Raw genomic sequence first — 19,912 nt, 5'->3', positions numbered from 1 at the left:
CCACTCCGGCCTGACCTTACTGATCTTTCCTTCCATTCCTGTTGTCTTCAATCACGTTCCTTGCAGAAGCCAAAGTTTGATTTTCACAAGGCAAATGGGGGGGGCATAGGCCCATGGTAGAAACATGCAGTGGTTTCTCATGCTTCTTAGAGTAAGACCCCAAGGTAATGCGCTTGGCCCACAGAGCCCCTTGGCGATCCCCTCCAGCATCTCCAGGTGCCCTTCTCCCCTCCTGCAGCTGAACCCATCTAGCACAGAACTGCATTTTCTGGCTCACTTAGCTCCCATTTTCCGCATGACTCTAGTCTCTGACAGGGTTCCTGCATTTCCAGTGTCATGCCTACACTATGAAGGAATTCACCAAGCATTTGGTGACTGCCCACCTGCCTACAGACGTAAGAGAAAAATCTAACTCTACGCTCCCTTTCACCAAGAAAATTGGGCCCAACGCCCCCCTGAAAGCTCTGGTAACTCATTCACAATAGCAAAGTTGAAGGCTTCCAGGGAATTCACAGTTTTCCCTGAGGACTGTATTTTGTACATTACTGTCCATCATTACTGGCAATGAGATAGAAGTGTTGATGCTCTTTCTGAAAACTCCAGGTAATGGAATCAAAGTTGTGTGTTTATTCAGGTCAGGTTGCTCTCATAATTGGACAATGTTACGATGACCTGGAAGGGCAACAAATGAGATCTCAGTGGCTTGAAGCATTCTCTAGAGAGAATTTAATTCCCTCCATGCAGCAGGCTGGTGCTTCTTGTGTCAATGTGATTTACAACCTGGACTTGAAGGTATAGGACACTCTGATACGATTTGAAAAATCTTGAGCAGGTCCCTAACTTACCATGAATCTGCTCAAGCTTGGTCTGACCTGGAATGCACCAGCTATGCTCTGTGCAGGCCAAGAAGGAAAAATGCTAGGAGCAAGTAGCAGCAGAAGAGGCTGTGTACTCACTCCGGACAGACTCCTTCACCTTCACTGGCCTGAATCTCATTCCTGGAAGTTCGTTCGAAATTGTACTTATCACTGGTCAAAAGCTCAGTTTATCTCCACGACGTAACTGGCCTGCTGCCACATCCTTTGTGAAAAGCTGATACATGCCAACGTTTGGGTATAGCCGAAGTCCTTCCAAGAACGTGCAGACACTGACTCAGGCCCTTGCCCAGTCCACGTGGCTGCCCATAAATAGCAAATGCTGTGCAGGGCTTCCTCAGACCTCTGAGCTCACCTGACCCCAAGGGTGTCATTCACACAGTCCTTGACTGCCCAAGTGGTAGTTAAAGAACCTGTATTTGGAACTAAGAATGTATCTCCCAGATGCCTAAAAAGCCTGCAAAGTGAAGCTCTGGGTACCGAGCTCTTTCTGTGTGACAGTGCCATCCAGGTTTCTTCTCGGGATCCTTGAAAACAAGCAACCACCACAGCCCAGGGCAAGGAGGCATACCTAGGGATCCAATGGGAACAGAATGTGGGTGCAGGGGTTCAGAACCTATAGCTGTCTTAGGAGTTAGCATTTCTTTTTCTTCTCCAGTGTGCTACTGGGCTAACTAAAAGACCCAAGACTAAAGCTGACCCAATCTATCAGTGCCCAGGGGTCCTTCCCAATGCCTTCTATGCGAGTCAGGACCCCTCACTTAGATGAACTCAAATACACAGACCTCACTTAGATGAACTCAAATCGTGTCCATGACACAACATCAGGAAAAGCCACAAGGGGAGAGTCACAGAGGGGGCCTTGGCAGCAGCCCCTACTACAAGCATGAGACAGAACTCAGCTCAGAGATGAGTGCTTGCTGGACACAGCTTCTCTGCCCTTGCTCAGAAACCCCGTGATGGTCAAGGCAAACGATGGTAGTGAGGCTCACCGGCCCAGAGGCACAGTACAGCCAGGGTGTGGTGCTGGGCTCCGTGGCCTCATCCTCCGGGTTGGACAGCTGCCTTGTTCTCAAGCACTTGACTCTGGGCAAGTTATTAACCACTTGAGGCCTCAGCTCTGCTACCTTCAGACTAGCGATTACTAGAAAGACTAAATGAGCACATACGCAGGAGAACTGAGCAGTGTGCCTGGCCCGTGCTAAGTGCTTCGCAACCATGTGCAAGTATTGTTCAATGACTTGATACTCAAATACTGCATGCCAGGTACAAAGAGGACAAAACCGAAACACTGAATAAGCAGCTTCTAAAAAGCCTTCGCTCTAACAGGATTTAGGTCCACAGGCCAAGAGCTCTTGTGTTGAAATTCTCCCATAAGGAAATTCTTGTGTGTGTAAAACTCATATGTACATTCATGACTGTCTTACAGGTTTAGGGGTACGACAGTGGGATCTTCCCCAGGTGGTCCAGCGTACGTGTCTGTAGCCTGAAGCCAAGTACAGTTCCCTGGGCCTGGACCCAGCTATTGCAAGCATGGAAAAGCTACACATGGTCAAGGTTTGCAGGATATGGTGCTCCAGTGAGTTAGGGTGCATGGGATCTGGGGAGATATTCTTAGAAGGAATAAATCAGCAGATAGGGCAAAAGCAGAGAAGGTGGGGTGGCGAAGACAGGTTCAACCTTAAGTCCAAAGCAGTAGGCCTTGAACTTGAATGACAAAGGCCTTGAGTCCTCAAGAGCCCCGAGGGACAGGACTCTACATGGCCCTGGGCGTGGACCAGTATGAGAGGCCACAATGGGCCCGTGTGGTCTCAGTGTGTGCTTGGCAAAGGATCAGAGGTCATGCCAACACCCACAGTTCCTGCACTTTGTACAGACTTCCTGGAGCTGCTGACTACCGCACCACAATCGAACTGGCTTTTGAATTCAGCTTCTCTGTGCCAAGACAGGAGGGGACCTTCCAACCTCGCATGTGCCCAGCGTTCTTCACACTGCTTGAACAAGTGTGTCACTGCCTGCTACTGCTGCCAGAAGCCCGAAAGGTTCAGGGTTACAGTTCAAGGATGCCTGGCACACCTCCTCTTTTTGTCTTAGGAAGGCCTACATGGGCACTGGGCTAAGGGCAGCCAGGGTGTGACTCCTCAGTTTGTACCAGCCAGCCCTGCACCAGGGACCAGTACCTTCCTGGAGCCACTTTGCTAAATGCATCCTTTGCACGGAGGTCATGGACACAGGCCCAGAGACAATGAGATAATGGGTATAAGCAAAGCCACCTGCCTGGTAGCTGGCACACAGAGATCACTCAGTAATTGCCACTCCTGGTATTATCATTGCTGGTCTGAAACTAAAATTGTAGAGACACAATGAGGAGATGGGTTTTTCTGCAAACTGGAACTGAGCCCCTTGCTGACATAAACCAGGGGTCCACACCTTGATGTGCCACTGAGCAAGCAACTTGCCCCAAGGATTCATTGCCCTCTAGCTCCACGGGGGCCTTCTGGCCCAGTGAGGCAATTACTGCAATTTCATCAACGTGCGGCAGGCCACTGTTCTGTTGTGGGAACCTGTGAAAGCCCCAACCTTTTCCTGTGCAGTTGGTGAACCTTCTGTTGGCCACCGAGTTTGGTCAACAGCTACACACTCTCCGTTCTCTTCATTTCTTAATTGTCTAGAGGCTTTTGGATGGAGCTGGCAGAGGATGGAGGCCTCACAGGCAAGGGCAAGGATGGAGAAGGATCATCTGTAGGGACACAAGGGTGATGACCCCCAGCCAGGACAGCCATATGGGAAAGTGGAGCAGCCCATGTGGTTTCCCATGGATGGCAGCAAGGATGGATGGATGGATGGATGGATGGATGGATGGATGGATGGTGTGTGTGTGTGTGTGTGTGTGTGTGTGTGTGTGAAGGCAACAGGAGCTTTGGAAAGGTCACGCGTGGCAGTCCCCACTGGGGGACGGCGGTGTGCTGGGGCCACAGCCGGGTTCTCACCTCCTCCAGCCGCCGGCGCTGCTCCTTCTGCTCCTCAATGCGCTTCTGGCGCTCGGCCAGCAGCTGCCTCTTGTGCTCCTCGTTCTCGCGCTGTTGCTGCTCCAGCTGTTGCCGCCGCAGGGCCTCCGAGCGTTCCTTGTTGGCCAGCTGCAGCCTCAGGAAGTCCCGCCGCAGCGTCGACTCCCCGGGCAGGTTCAGGATGGAGCTGTGGGCAGAGACAGCCATCAGAATTCCCGTGGGGCAAGGGTCGTGGCAATCTGAGTTCTGGGAGGGGTGGGAGTAGGAAAGGGGGGGTGGGCTGGATGAGCAGTCTGATGCACAGCTCGCGAAAGGATCCAGCATGGGCCTGGGGTGTGGCTGATGTGCCGTGTGAAGCACTGTCGCTGAGTGCCATGCAAAGAGTTGCTGACATCTCTGACAGTCTTTGGAGTCCAGCCTGGGCACTGGTCTGCCCGTGTGGTAACCTCCGAAACAAACCCAACTCATCAGCTGGTGCTGGGCAAAGATGATGGGGCTTGGGAACCCAGCCTCACACAAGGATGCCCAATGCTGTTAACTGGTGTAGCCTCAAGGTCAAGTCTAAGTGGCATCAGGAACTCCATCATGAATTCTGTGTGTAACCTGGTTGTCACACATTAGTTGTCACTTCGTTTCTGAACCAGGCCAGCATTGTGGCACAGGGGCTTAAGCTGCCATTTCCAAAGCCAGTGTCACATATGGGAGCGCCTGTTCTAGCCTCACCTATTCCTGTTTCCAGTCCAGGTTCCTGCCAATTTGCCTGGGAAGCCAACGCATGGTGGCCCAATTGCCTGGGCTCCTGTTACTGAAACTGAGATGCAGGCTTGTGGCTTGTGGTTTTGTCCTGGCTCAGACCTAGCTGTTGGGGCCATTTGGGGATGGATGGAAACCAGCCGACAGAAGAGGTATGTGTGTGTGTGTGTGTGTGTGTGTGTGTGTGTGTGTGTGTGTGTGAGAGAGAGAGAGAGAGAGAAGAAAAAGAAGAAGAGGAAGAAGAAGAAGAAGAAAGAGATAGATCTTTCATCTGCTAGCTCACTCTTCAAATGACAATAGCTGAGGCTGGACCAGGACAAAACTGGGAGCCAGGAGCCTCTTCCAGGTCTCCCACAAGGGTGCAGGGGCCCAAATACCTGGGCCGTAACCTGCTGCTTTCCCAGTCACATTAGCAGGGAGCCGCATCAGAAGTAGAATAGCTGGGCCTGGTGTAGTAGCCTAGCGGCTAAAGTCCTCGCCTTGCATAGGAAGGAATCCCATATGCACACTGGCTCTGATTGCAGCTGCCCCACTTCCAATCCAGCTTCCTGCTTGTGGCCTGAAAAAGCAGTTGAGGATGGCCCAGAGCCTTGGGGCCCTGCAACCGCATGGGAAACCTAGAGGAGGCTCCTGGCTCCTGGCTTTGGATTGGCACAACTCTGGCCATTGTGGCCACTTGGGGAATGAATCAACAGATGGAAGATCTCGCTCTCTCTCTCTGTTTATCTGGCTTTCCAACAAAAAAAAATAAGATAAATTTTTTTTTTAAAAAAAGAAGTAGAATAGCTATTGGGGCTCGAAGCAGCGCTCATCCTGGACACGGGCTTTGCGTGCAATAGCTTAGCCCATTGTCCTGCACTGCCAGCTCCAATGCCATCTTCTGAATGAAGAAATCTTAAAAAAAAAAAAGCCTTAAAAAGTGAGATGACCACGTTCCTATTCTAGTTTGAAGACTCATTCGATGTAGCCAGAGAAAAAGGACTCAGCGCTTAACCCTCAATGTGATGGCACAGCACAGGCAGCAGGGTGAGGACAGGCTGGCACCCTGTGTGACTGCCAACACGCAGTTGAGCGAGGACTGGAAAGACAAGGCTTCTCGGCTCCACAGAAGCTGGTCTGCAGGTGGTCAAGGCCAGGCTTGGGGGAGCCAGGCTGCAGCTCTGACGGCAGGCCTTCTGTCCTTCGCCTCACAGGAAGGCCCACTGTCCACACCTGTGCTGGCAGTCATCCCCTTCACGAAGCTGACCCGGGGGCAGCGGATGCTCTACGTATCGGATGCAAGGAAAAAGTTGCTGTGATCTTTGAGTCTGAGAGACCCTAGGGTAGGCGAAGAGAGAATGCGAGATGGTGCTCTTAGCTGAGTCCCACCCTCTTGCTGCAGCCTGGTGGGTATGAGTTAGGGCGTGCCAGCTGTCCCAGCATCAGAGGCGATGCTGGCCCCTTCCTTGCTTTGGCAGGCTCTGCTCCACCTGCATAGGAAGCAGTCCTTCTCCTGGAGCATCAGGCTCTGTTCTGCGGAGGGTAGGAGGATGAGGTTCTCAGAGAAGCCCATGACCTTGTCTGCTTCGTGTACTCAACACAGTTTTTTTTGTTACAGATTTCCTTGAAAAGCAGAGTTATAGGAAGAGAAGGTAAGATCTTCCATTGGTTGGCTTCCTCTTCCCATGGCTGCAGCAGTCACAGCTGGGCCAATCTGAAACCAGGAGCCTGGAGATTCTTCTGGGTCTCCTACAGGGGTAGAGGGACCCAAGGATCTGGCCATCTTCTGCTGCTTACTCAGGCACATGAGCAGAGAGCTGCATCAGAAGTAGAGCACTTGAAACTCATACTGGTGCCCCTATGGGATGCCGCTGCTGCTGCTGGCATTGGCTTTGCTGCTAGGTTATAGCCTTGGCCTTGCAGCTTCCTGTTTACAGTGAGTGACACCGTGGCCTGTATGCCACTGGCTGAATACTCTCACCAGAAAAAAAAATCCCAGCAGACACACCGGCACCAGAGAAGAGCCAAGAGTCCAAGAGGCAGGGAGGACCACGGGGAAAGCGGCTCTGGCTTCGGGCGTCCAGCGTTTGACAGCAGCAACGGCACGGTAGTTTCTGCCAGGCTGGGGTGAGGGTACCCAGGCATGTTCGCCTGGGTTCCTCCCAGGTACAAAATAAAGAACGGAGCTGCTCAAATTGAGATGCACAGAGGTGTCCGGCTAGTCACAGCTCTAAGTCCCCTGAGTCCCGCACCACCTGGACAGTGGCCTCCTGCCCACTCTGTTACGATGTGAGCCAACAACATTTAGAGAAGTAGCCATGCATCACGGAAGACAAGATAAAGAACTGGATGATTTTTCACATTTTCATAAGCATCTGCCTCCAGAAAACTTTCCCAGATTCATCTTTTCATGGGTCGTAAATTAAATAGACACCCCGTTGGATCCCGAGAAACAAGTCTGTAAATCAAAGGTGAAGCAGGTGCCAGACGACCCAGCCAGCAGCCTGGAAACTGGGGCAGCTGGCCGCTGCTGTCATACCTGGGCTCCCCCGAGTCATTCTCCTCCTCCTCTTCCTCACTTCCGCTGTACTCGTACTCAGTGTCATCTGGGAAGAGACGCGGAGTGTCAGTGACGGAAGATGCTGGGCTCAGTCCCACCCCTCCCACCCGTGCGGTCACAGGTCACAGGTCATGGCTATGTGGCAGGCAGCTTATGTGACGGTGGGCCCAGAAGACTGTGATGGAGTGAAACACCGCTGTCCCCTCACGACGCATGGTGCTGCTCATATCAACCAACTACGGACTGCTGTTTGTGCGAAAGTCAAGTTCATACAATTCAGGATTTGTGGCTGCGTTACTGGGGCTCGTGATTACTAAGCTGTTGTTTTTTTTCCACTGTTATGTGAGAATCTATTCCTCCTTATTGAAAATAAAATTCACTGTAAAGCAGGATACCATGTTATGCTAATGGCAGTCACTGCATCTCGGAACTTGAAAAAAGTTCATGGCAAAAAACAATTAAAAGATGACCTTATCTTAGCACAAAAACTTGCTGAAATTCATGCCCAGTGAGAATCTTTAAAAAGTTTATGGAAAATAGACACTAGGAAAGCACTATGTTAAGATTCAAAATATTTCTGCACCAAGATACATTTATCTTCTATTTTGATTTTCCATGAGCTTTGAAAAGCATCCTCACACCTCTTGGGTTTTCCATGTGTCCTCCCTGGACCGATGGGCCACGCTGTCTGGAGCTGGCCACTACCGGTCAGCTGCAAGTAGCTGGAGCGCATGATGTTGGTGTGCCGTAAGATGACCCACACTGCTGGTCTGAGAATGCATTCCTGTTGCTGTGGGGCACACGGCTGTCCTGAGTGACCTGAGGCACAGAGCCGTGGGCAGCACTGAGCTGGGATGAGCTCGGGGCCACCGCACTTGCTGCAGCTGTTTCCAGCAGCCGACTCCAGGAATCCGTCCCAGGTGCCTACTGTTCGTGTGGAAAGACAAGGAGCCGAAGCTGAGCTTTTTGTCTGGGTTAAGCCCTATTATAAAGCCACCATGTTAAACTTGCAGTCCTACTACTAACGAATGAATCAGTGAATGACTCATCATTTCAAATCAGAAAAGCCCTTTTAAGATCTCAAGAAATTCCAGACAGAAACTTTGGATATCTCTCAAAGACTCATGGTTATAACTAGGGATGAGTAACCCACCAGGGACATTCACTTATTTTGGTATAGCGTTCATCAAGTTCTCACGTAAAAATGAGTATGATTGAGCCCTGGCCTTGGAGATCGGTCTCCATCAGGTGGGATGGCTAACCAATGAGCCCCGTGGTTCTGAGGGACAGTGCTGGGACTTTCCAGTGCTGGCTATTGGTGTCAAGTTCTTTACCTGTAGTTTCTCATTTACTTCTCATAGCATTCCTCTGAAACCTCAGATTTTTCCATCAATAACATTCAGATTACAAGAGGCTAAAGAGCTACGTCCAATGTCATCACACTAATAAAAGACCAATCAGGGATCTGCATTTAGAATTCAACCCACAAATTTTCCAAGTTCAAAACCATTGTTCTTTCCAATGTATCATGCAAGAACCAGCAGTACACAAAACAGCATCGGCTAGAGAGGGAATAGACAGTTCCACCCTGCATCACAGACTGTGAGGTGTCTGAGTCAGGCTGGCAGAACTGGAGTGCTTGGCCTGTTCTGCAGTTAATGGGCTGTGACAGGATGCAGGCAAAAGAGACCAAAGAGAAGGGCCAGAAACGAGGAAGGGTTTCTTGACATTTGTATATGCTGCATTGTGGGCCAGAAGGGGCCCTTGCAGGTACCTCGCAAGCAAGGGACAATCTCACTGCTGCTTGTTCACAGCTGGGCCCTGGTAGTTACCACCTGGAGGCTGCAATTTTGCTACACTGCCACCAGGAGGCGGCAGTCACACCGTGTGATTCAGGTTTGACAACCATGCCAAGCGACTTCCATGCTATTCAACCACTAAAGGATGATGAGTTCGAGCATATTTTTTTAAATCACAGATGACCTTCGTACATTTAGATATAGGTGATGTTTGAGTTACTTACTTTTAAAATTATTATTTTGCCCAAATGTAAGGAACCTGTGTGAAGGGCTCTAATACTCGATACTGAAAGCTTTACACTAGACTCCTGAAGGGATACCCAGAGAGTGCAAAGTAAAAACATGCAGAAGATTCATCTTAGAAGGAAAAATGATGGCAAGAAAAAGAAGCATACACTTATTCCAGTTACTTATCTCCAGGATAAAACCCATCCTATGTCAGACACCTTAATTTTCATAATCCACTTGAATTGGATCTGATTGCTGTTATATTACTGGATTAAATTAGCATGGGTCAACATATCTTAAGGAAAGAAATGTAAGGTTAAGAAAACATACAGCTGATGCTGGTGTGATGGCATAGCACATTAAACCACTGTCGGGGTGCCAGCATCATTTATCTGAGGGCCAGTTTGAATCCCAGCTGCTCCACTTCCAACCCAGCTCTCTATCAGTGAGCAAGCAGCAGAAGATGGCTCAAGAGCCCCTGTCCCGCTGATGCTGCCCCAGGCCCTTGCTTCGATTTGGCCTAGCCCCCGGGCTGTTGGGGTCCTTTAGGGAGTGAACAGGTAGATGAGGCACTCCTTCTCTGTCTTTCCCTTTCAAATAAACCAAGAAGCAATGAAAAGTGATACTGCTTGGTCCTACCAAAAGTCAGTCGAGAGAGAGCTGAGGTATGAGGAAGCAAATAGATCGTGTGATCGAAGCGCAGATGCAATGAGATCCCACGCCAGCCAGAACCATTCCTTGGGAAGCAGACAACAATGACACCCAAGCTGTCTTGGTGACCTCAGCCTAACAGGCCGGGCGTCCCTCCATGGCTCCCAAACTCCTGAGTACACCGGCATCAAGCATCGTACTTTTGCATGCTACAGAGAACAAATGGATTGACGCCACGGATCTTCACGGCATGAGGGTTTCTGAGTTAGATTCCAGAGTGTGTGCCCCACACAGGAAGCAACGTGAAACATAAGTTTGAGCCACAGCTACAAGTGAGGGCAAGGTGGGCCCCGAGCAGGCAGTGTGCCTGGGGACTATGAAGACATCATGGGTCGGGTGAAGAGTGACCAAGGGGGGTGGGCAGCGGGGGACCAGGCACCGAACGGAGGACTCGGGCTTCACAACGACAGGGTCATTTTCACTTGGCTACAGAGTGTAGTGTGATTAGACCTCCAATCCCAGTTCAAAGAGTGGAAAACTGCAGTGCAGTTTCAGCTAAGCGATCCGGGTGGAACCACAGCTGGAGTCTGGAAACAGACCGGGAGCACTTGGTCCACTCTGGCTACCCATGGTCTGATACAACCTCCTTTTGAAGAGAAGCTGGCATTTAATGGTTGTATGTCTGATACTGCCTAGAAAGTCTCTGAAAAATGATGACTTCGAAGAGTTTATCCAGGAACATCATGGGTGAAAAACAGACATAATATCAGTTCTGAGACCTTCTGGCCTTGATTTCCCCATTTGTCCTCAGGCCTAGTTTTCCCAGCCCCTTGTTTGTGTGTGTGTGTGTGTGTGTGTGTGTGTGGGGGGGGGGGGGGGGGAAGATTGTTTATCCCTGCCCTCCCACTAACAATCGCAGGTGGGCTTGCTCTGGGCTCAGGTCAGAACACCTCGCCCCTGAGCCTGCCTAGATACACCTCTCGCCTGCAGACTCCGACGGATGCAGCCATCACTCGGTCCCTGACCCTTCACATTGAGGACCTCTCTCTCCATGTCCTCCGCTGACCTGACCCCTCCAGTCCAATCCCACCTGCCATGCTGCCCCACCAACGCTTCTCAATCCCAGGACTCTAGTTTGGACTCGTGTCCTGCTGATGACACCATGAAAAGACAGCGCTGAAGAAGACTGAGAGTGATATCAGAGATGCTTTCGCATCTGTAAAATAAAAGAGGCATATTAAACGACCTTCAGCTCAAATGTGACACGCCATGTGGCAAGCCTGGCAACGAACAGCCTTTTCTATCTCTGCAACTGGAAGGAAATGCCCTCTGGCTTCCAAAGAACTGAAGGAGAAATGAGTCTCAGAGCACGCAGCCTCGAATGCCAGACTGTCAGAGACATGTCAGCTCGACGGATCTTCTTTCCCAATGTGTATCTTCTGCACATGTTTTAGTATCTGTACATGAATATTCATTCAAATGAAGAGAATCACTTCTCTTAGGAAAGTACCTCATAGTATTGCTGAACATGACTTTGTTCAGTGCCTGGAACTGCTTCTGGTAGTTCTGCCATTTCATGAGCGAGCCGCTTGAGCTGCCTCACTCAGTCCGATGCTCCGGGCTGCCACGTGAGAAGCAGCCCCCTTTGCAACCCCGATGGTACAGGCTCCAAACAGCAGGAGCCCAGGCCCCATGCATCTTTAGCTTCTTCTGCTGAGATACAAATGTGCCTCTCACCTTTCTCTCCCCGCTTCTTCTTGGTTCTGTCGATGTGGTCCTTGAGCTGGATGCGCACCTGTCGCTCATTAGGCTGGTCTCGGATAAACGGATGCTTCATCAGCTGCTCTGTGGCTGGCCGCTGGCTGTGGTTCTTCACCAGGCAGCTCTCAATAAACGACTGGAATTTCTTGGACCTGCCAGACAAGAAACATGAAACCAGAGATGAGACAAAGACCCATTAAACTGTAAACCCATTATTTCCTACAAGGGTAGAATTTTTTTAAAAAAATGTATCCTGGTCACTGGCAAATGGTCCAAGCAATTGGAGAATAGGTACTGTGGGATACGACCATGCATCATCACCACGAACACGTGGGAGCCACACACAAGAAAACAGTTGTGTAGAATTCGTGTATGACAGCTCACAAAACACCAAGACAAAAGGCAAAGACCCCCCATGAGCATCACTGGAGCATACAGGCCAGAGCTGGGCTTTCAAAATGAGACAACATGCCCCGAGAAAGGCTGGTTCCAACAGGTGGGCGATCCGTGATGCGGGTGCAAGTAGCAAGAACACGGTAGGGAAACCAAAGCTGGATGGGTAAGGCAAGGACTTCTAAAACTGATCAGACATGCCACATGCCAAAGGGACTTGGGATTCTGTGAACTTCAACCTGTGATTCCAATTCACATTCTGGGAAATAACAGTGTGAAGGACTGCTTGCCCCTGGGAGACACTACTGCAGCCCATGCGGCATGCACACAGGGACAGAGTGTGCGGTGACACCTTACCGGGGCAACAGGTGCACCACCAGGTGGTAGAAACCAAAGGTGGACTTTAGCCTGCATTCATTACTTGGGCACAGATATTGCAGCTGAACATTCCAAAAAATTGTCTGGAGTCATAAATAATTAAGCTTATGACTCCACAGCGTGCCTCTCCCTGACAGCTCAGTGCTTCACGTGCTCACACCCCATCTGATTAAAGACCTTGGCTGAACCTGGGTCACTCTCAGCTGGTGAGATGTATTTTTGTGTGCTCTCTGTCTCCCTCGTGTGGTGCACTGTAGAGTTACAGAAGTGGATCCCAACAGTAAGTCTGGCCCATGCTTTGCAACAGGCCATCTGTGTAAGTATGGTGCAAACACAACTTTTAGGCTCCAAAAGTCCAGACTGCTCAGTATACAGTAGGCAAGGGAGTTTCTTCAAGATTCAAACACATCGGGCCCGGCGCAGTGGCGCAAGTGGTTAAAGGTCCTCGCCTTGCACGCCCAGGATCCCATATGGGCGCCATTTCTAATCCCAGCAGCCCCGCTTCCCTTCCAGCTCCCTGCTTGTGGCCTGGGAAAGCAGTCGAGGACGGCCCAAAGCTTTGGGAACCTGCACCCGCGTGGGAGACCCGGAAGAGGCTCCTGGCTTCGGATCGGCATAGTATCGGCCCGTTGCGCTCACTTAGGGAGTGAATCATCGGACGGAAGATCTTCCTCTCTGTCTCTCCTCTCTGTATATCCGCCTTTCCAATGAAAAAATAATAAAAATAAATCTTTAAAAAAAGATTCAAACACATCTTGAGTGATGCGTGCACAATTCTAATTCTGCTCAGGGCAAAGCACTTCCTCGCCTCTGTCCATGTTTTTAGAGGAATGATCGGCACTGTCTCCGCTCTCTATCTCCAAACCATGTTGAAGCATTTAAAAATAGGAGGAAAGGTGACATACTGTGCTTCGAGTTACCTGGGATTCATCAAGTGCACACGGAGGCGGCTGTCCTTCAGCCCTGTCCCTCCCACTTCCAGCTCTGCATTCCCACCCACTGTGGAGGAGGAGCCCAGGCAGTGTCATGGGTACCCCGCCCCCTGCAGCGCCTGGTGTGCTGGCTGGCTGAGAGCTCTGGGTAAGAGCTGCACCACCACTCCTTCCAGCTTGGGTTTGTGAGGGGCAGCGGGGAGCTTGGAGAGCCCAGATTGTTGTTCTCAGCTCTTCTGTGCTGGTAGATGGGAATGATTCCCGCCTTGCAAGAATAAACTGCCAGGAAATCCTCTGCTTAGGAGCAAACTACAGAGGGTGGGGTTCAATCGCAAACAGGAAGGAGGAGAAAGGAAGGGAAGAAGAAAACATCATTATGTTCTTAGAAGTCTATCTACAAATAGCACGGAATTTGTTTAAAAAGCTAATTAAAATGAAAATGAAAAAAAGAAAACAGTCAAAAAATACACTGTGAATTTCTAGGTAGAAAATCAGTATTTAAAATATAATAATTAAAAGGCATTGTGGTGCCGCAGCGTCCCATCACACTCAGCTGGTTCCAGCTGCTCTGCTTCTGACTGGCTTCCTGCACATGCACCTTGGAAGGCTGCCGAGGTGGCCAGCCACGTGGGAGACCCGGATGGAGTTCCAGGCTTCTGGCTTCAGCCTGGCCCAACTTGGCTGTAGGAGCCATGTAGGGGACCAAGCCAGACAATCAAAGAGATTCTCTCTCCCATTCCGTCTGTGCCTTCCAATTCCATCAGTGAATGTTTTTTGAAAAGAACAAAAGTAGGTTGACACAAAGCTATTAGATATGCACAAGGAATGCAAATAGAGGTCCTCCTTTTCTTGCCAGCAACCAGTTTGTGATTTTTTTTTTTATGAAATATGCAACCTCAACAGAGGACGATACCTAAGTCATATCCAACTGAAAACTACAATGCAGACGTACAGTGAGACAGAAGAAGGAGCCAGAGCTCGGGGACGGGACAGCACTGGGAGCTAAGCCATGGGCCAGCCACTCCGCCCCCCGGGCATGTCCTGGAGGACGGATGCCCACTGTGCCCCAGGGCCCCTATGCCAGCCCACGGGCCCACGGGGCAGGTATTGTAGCTCATTACTTCCTCACATAGCACTGTGACAAGAGAGAATAATGCTTCTTTTCTTAAAACACATCTTCCAAGGAAGGATGCATTGCCTCTTGCTTCATCTATGGTGACTAAGAAAATCAACATGCTTATTTAATTAAATGTGAAAATATTTTAGCCATGCTGACTTCAACTCAACTGTCTGCCGGTGTTCTACTGGGTTTAAAGTCCATTTGTGCAAGTTTATTGCTTGACTCTTTGCTACTGATTAATTCGATTTGTCTCTTAAAAAAAAAAAAAAGCCACCCTACTGTTGGTAACACTAATTTCCTTAGGGTTGGCTGGCAGGAAGAGATAAATGTTAATGATTGGTGCCTATGGTACCGGGCACTAATTCTACTGACAGGGTCACTAAGCTCTTTATCCTTTCAGAATGTTCCTGTTTATATGTTAAACAGTGTTGGAAGATTTCACTATGTCTTAAGGACCATTACAGTCACCGTTATAACCAGCTGGGCTGAAAGTTCCTGGTAATCATCGGACTCCCCAGAGACAACATGACCGTTCAGTCCAGCTCCATCTGCTCTCTCCTTGGGACTCCATGCCCTCCCATTTTTGACTTTGGGCCTTAGCCTCCCTGACTGCAACTGATAATGTTATCAGAACTCATCTCAGGAGACTTCACTGATGAAGAAATGAGGAACTCAGGTAAAATGCTTAGAACAGCACCTGTCCTCCTAGGACCTGGATGCGTGCTTGCTATTATTGCTATGGGTGTTACCGCGATGACCGCACCCTGCTCCTCTCTGCACCTACACCTGCCTTTCGGATTGGAGAACAGAAACCTCAAGCTGCCTCTCTCCCCACCTCGTTAGTGGAGCTGAGTGTGTGCGTGCATGTGTTGCTCAGTGCCCTGAGAAATGTGTTGCTAAGAGGTGACTTCATTGCTGTGTGGGCATCATAGAGCTCACCTGTGTGTCCCAAACGGTCATAGCATCCCATGGTCATATCCTCTTACAAGGAGAATAGTGCTGGGCTCTGTGGTCTGCTGTGGCCTCACACGTTCCTACGTGGTGCATGACTGCAGAGAATTCTTCATGGAAATCAGTTCACACCTGTTTGGCTTAGACTGGTGAGCAACAAGAGCCACCAGGTCTGGGGCCCCCGAGGAGACTGTGCAAAACAGGTTAGATTCACAAGTGTGGCTAGCGGTTTCTGTTTTGATCTTAATCAAGTTCACAGCCACAAGTTCAGTCTCGTTGGAATATGTTCTGCTATCTGTTTGCCTTATCGTTACACAAAACAGTATTGTCATCTCTTAAAACAAAAGTACCTGCCCACGCAGCAAGAGTCAGAACTGGCACTCCCTTTTCTAACGGGGTAACCCCAGGCTCTCGGAGGCAGCAGCAGGTGGCAGTCCCAGGCTGCCTTATTGCTTGGGACGGGCCTCTCCCACTCAGAGCCTCCGAGCTGTGTCTGTGAGTCCACAAGGGTCGGGGAGTAAGGGAGGGTGGTCGGGGTGTGGGGGTGGTGTGCATCATGGGCCTAGTTAGGACTTGTCTACTGAGTCAAAGGATCAGCTTTGGACCACCTGCTTCTGGGGGCCGAGACATCCCCATCATTCCCCAGGAACCCTTGCTAGGGGGTCCTCAGTATACTTACAGGGCCGGAGAGGGACAAGAAATGAAGAACTCCGGGAAGGACATGGTGGCCCCTATGTGACCAGTCCCTCCACCCCTGGGAGACCGAAGGAGGAGATGGGAGCCCCAGGGTCACTGCTCATTGGCTGATTGGGACACAGAGACAAAGGGTCTGATCCCACCAAGACCACAGCCCTCCCAGGGCCTCGTTATGACACAGCTGACTGCCTAGGCACACAGCGACATCCTAGCCCCAGCCCCGCGACTCCTTCAGCATGGGTGGAAAAGCCGGGTTCCCGCTGTGCGCCTGGCAGTCTTTCTCTTCCCAACCGTAAAGGTATAAAGCAAGAAACTGTTCACACTGGGACTGGCATGTGGCCCGTGCTGAGCCAGCAGCAAATGAGCCTCCACTGAAGGCCTTCCTGGAGAACGGTTGTGACCTCCCTCTCTGCCAAGGTGGCCCAGTGAGCTGTTCACTTTGGGAACCGTGTGCTTGACCTGCCAACCCCTTTGTGAAGAACAGTGGAAACTAGAGAACATTTTAGGGGATGTGTAAGTTCTTCCATTAAAAACAAGAAAAAAAAAAAGAAAGAAAAGAAGGTGCAACAAGTTGGCACAGGGATTAATGTGTACCTGGGTGACTCCAATACCCCAAGTGCCTGGCTTGAGTCCTGGGTCAAGCAAGTTCAGCTTGCTCCTGCTGCATGCGCTCAGGTTAGCTGGGCTCCTGTCTCTGACGTGGGGGATCTGCAGAGCTCACAGTTCATTGTTTTGGCCTGGCCCACCCTGGCGGGTGTGAGCACTTGAGGAATGAATCAGCAGATGGCAGATCTCTTTCCTGTCTTTCAAATAAAGTGAAAACTAAGCCTGATTTTCAATAACATGCTTTCTTTCCTCCCAGTAACTGGGGCCTATTATAGGAAAGCAGAGCTAGCAGATGGATCATCTCCTCTCTCTGCCTTTCAAATAAAACAAAAATTGAACTTTAAATAAAAGGAAAATAAATGTTTTATTTCCTCCCAAGTGATGACAGCCTATTGAAGTTAAAAAGCCTGGTTGTTTCAGAAGGGGCACCCTCAAGTGCATATATATTTTCACGTAAAAATTGGAATCCTCTGGTGTGATGTGTCTCCATAGCGCCTCCTCTGTTCGAGTTGGGACCCAAGTGGGAGACAGTCATGGAGTCCGGCTTCATGGCTGCACTCGCTTTCACAGGGTTGGCCTCTGTCGTGGCTCCCACTTGGCGTTCTGTGAGTCAGCCACAGGTGCGTGAAGAGCAGGAGGCATGATGGCCTGGCCTCTCGCACTCCTCTGGCTTCTCTCAGAACCATCAGAACCGGGTGTCCTTGTCAGGGATTGAAGGCAGAAAAGTGACCCCCATTTCCCCTAGACTCTGCATCTCCCAAGCAAAGTCGGGCAGAGTTGACCTTTTGGGAGTGAGTGCAGGTGCTACTCACCCTCTCTTCTGTGGACTGCACAGTGGGCAGCTTATTCTCCATGGTAAGCCAGGAACAGCGCCAGTGCCAGCCACGTGCCATGGGCCACTGGGGCAGGAGGCGAATCCTTCGGCATACCAGCCCGGAAGAACCACTCAGCACAGTGGTGGGGCAGGGCTCAAACAAGGGGCAGACACCTAATGTTGGCACCCCCTCACCTGGCTTCTAAGTGCCGGCAATGGACCCAAATGTTCTTATACACTGTACCCAGCAAACCAGACGCATCAGTAGAAAGCCAAAGTGCCCGTCTTCATGCAAAAGCTTAAAATATCTGCCTAGCAGCAACAAAAAGAGGGGGAGAAGGCAGGGCAGGGGGAGGCTGGGCATCCAGCAGGCGGCACGTGCAGAAGCCGGGGGAAGGTGGGCGTGCAGTGTTTCTGTGGCTTCCGGGGAGAGAGCAAGAGCTGGCTCCTCTCCCAGGGAATGTGACCCAGGGAGAGGGAGGGGCAGGGTCTTGGGGTGCCCCACAGATCACGTGTCATGCGGTACCCAGTAGAAGGCTGTTGCTGGGAAGAGAACGCTGAGAGTGACCCTCTCAGAGGAAGGAGGAGCAGGCAATGAACACTCAGCTCCTTGTCACCAATAGCAACTCGTGGTCTGCCTCCCCGGCATGGCAACCAGGAGGCTGGCACCTCCTTGCTGGCTGGCTGTCTCCCTCTCTCCCTGTGCTCCCCCGGTGTTGCTAAGCCAGAATTGCACAGTGCATTCATTAAGACTTCTCTCTGTACATTCCAGGCTCACCCCCAAGTGCAGGGAACAAGGGAGTAAAAGCAAGGGGCATAGAAAGGGGAAGAAACATCTGGTGCCCTCCTGGTATAACTCTCCAGGATTTGTTTCTAAGAAAAAGAGGCTGCAGATTTTGGCTCTGATGCAAGAATAATCAGTTTCAAGAACCTGTTTCAGGTTTGGGGTGGGTGGGAGATTTGACCTAGTGGTTAGCATGCCCACACTCTGCATCACAGGGCCTGGGTTCAATACCTGGTGGTGACTCCAGATACCTGCTAATGCAGACCCTGGGAGGCAGCGGCCATGGCTCAAGTAGCTTGGGTGCCTGCCACACACATGGGGAGACTGAAATCGAGCTCCTGACTCCCCTATCCCCACCGTGCTACCCTAGACTTTGCACACATTTGGGCAATGAACCAGCCAATGGAAGAGTTTCATTTCTCTGTCTCTCAAATGTATAATTAACAAAAAGTAGCAAGAAAGCTATACCATTTCCATAGAAAAGTGGGCAGCAATGGATTTTGCAACAGAATGATAACCTGCAGAGATCCCAATACAAGAATACAAAGCCAGAAGTTGAACATCTGCCTCAGCTTGTTCAACTCAGCTTCCCAAACTTTAGGGAATCAAACACTAAGCACACAATTTTGCTACACCCTTACGCTGTTCAATTAGTATTCATTTGGTTATTTTCTTTTAGTCACCTTTGTAGGAAAGTATGTTTATTAGAAGGAAATGTTGTAACACTGTTCAAAATAATAAGTCAGTAGTAGTATCTGCCATCCAGAATAAGCAAGAGTTAAAGAACTAAAAATGGTTGTGCACATGCTACAGGCATATTCATTTCAAGTAGAACCAGGAAATTACTGTCTTAAAGAACAGAAGTGGACCAATCTAATAGGATGATGTTACAAACTACCACCCTCTCCTTTAAGATGCTCCATGCTGCTGGGAAAGGCATCACTTGAGCTTATAAATTAAAGAGCCACTATATATTACCTGGTCCCACTACCCATTGTAACTAATACCACCTTACCTTGAAGCTATGAGGATAAGACTTGCTCTACCAATATTAGGTGCCCAGTCTCAATTTAAATGAGTGACAGCATATGGAAATCCAGCTAGCAAGTCTCAGTGCATGTTAGTCTCATCTCATCAGCAGGTCCTTGGGATGGGAGCTCATCCGAAAGAGAATGATGGGAAAATCTCACCCTCAGACCGTCTTCAGAACACTGACGAGCAAACTCACCACTTCTTGGACTTGAGCCGAGGTGCTGGGTTCCGGGGGATGAGGAAGAGGGCTCTCATCGGATGCATGTCGCAGAGAGCTGCAAGAGACCAAAAGCAGAGCCAGCTCCAGTGAGGAGGCCAAGGCCAGGCCACGCCCGGGATGCCTCTGCGGCCAGCGCGGCCAACAACCCTCTGACTTCACATACGCTCAGCGAGCCTGGACTCAGAGGGTCCAGAAGCTTCGACAATGTGTGCACTGCACAGAGCTCATCCAATGACAGCAGTCTCATAAAATACAACCCGTTTTGGGTTATTCTGTGAGCCTGGACAATGAGCACACTTTCATTTTACACTTCCAAGAATAAAGTAAGAGGGCCAGCCCCCAGCTGTCTGCAAGAAGCAATCATCTGACAGT

At 50.2% G+C, this 19,912-nt stretch overlaps 1 protein-coding gene across 8 annotated transcripts in view; it reads right to left on the bottom strand.

The window, feature by feature from the left end:
- Nucleotides 1-19,912, bottom strand: part of TNIK (TRAF2 and NCK interacting kinase) — a 382,866-nt gene that overhangs the window by 85,450 nt on the left and 277,504 nt on the right. For all 8 annotated transcript variants that reach the window (XM_041002750.1, XM_041002751.1, XM_041002753.1 and 5 more), the window contains exons 9-12: nt 19,517-19,595; nt 11,591-11,766; nt 7,155-7,221; nt 3,866-4,070 (exon numbers count right to left, since the gene is read on the bottom strand). In XM_041002750.1, the coding sequence (XP_040858684.1) occupies nt 3,866-4,070; nt 7,155-7,221; nt 11,591-11,766; nt 19,517-19,595 (527 nt within the window). The remainder of the gene's footprint in view (nt 1-3,865; nt 4,071-7,154; nt 7,222-11,590; nt 11,767-19,516; nt 19,596-19,912) is intronic.

Source organism: Ochotona curzoniae, unplaced genomic scaffold (assembly GCF_017591425.1).
Source record: "Ochotona curzoniae isolate NIBS_2020 unplaced genomic scaffold, NIBS_Ocur_1.0 scaffold_2587, whole genome shotgun sequence".
Lineage (NCBI taxonomy): Eukaryota > Metazoa > Chordata > Mammalia > Lagomorpha > Ochotonidae > Ochotona > Ochotona curzoniae.
Note: the sequence above shows the minus strand (reverse complement) of the source record. Positions and strands in the feature narration are given on the sequence as shown.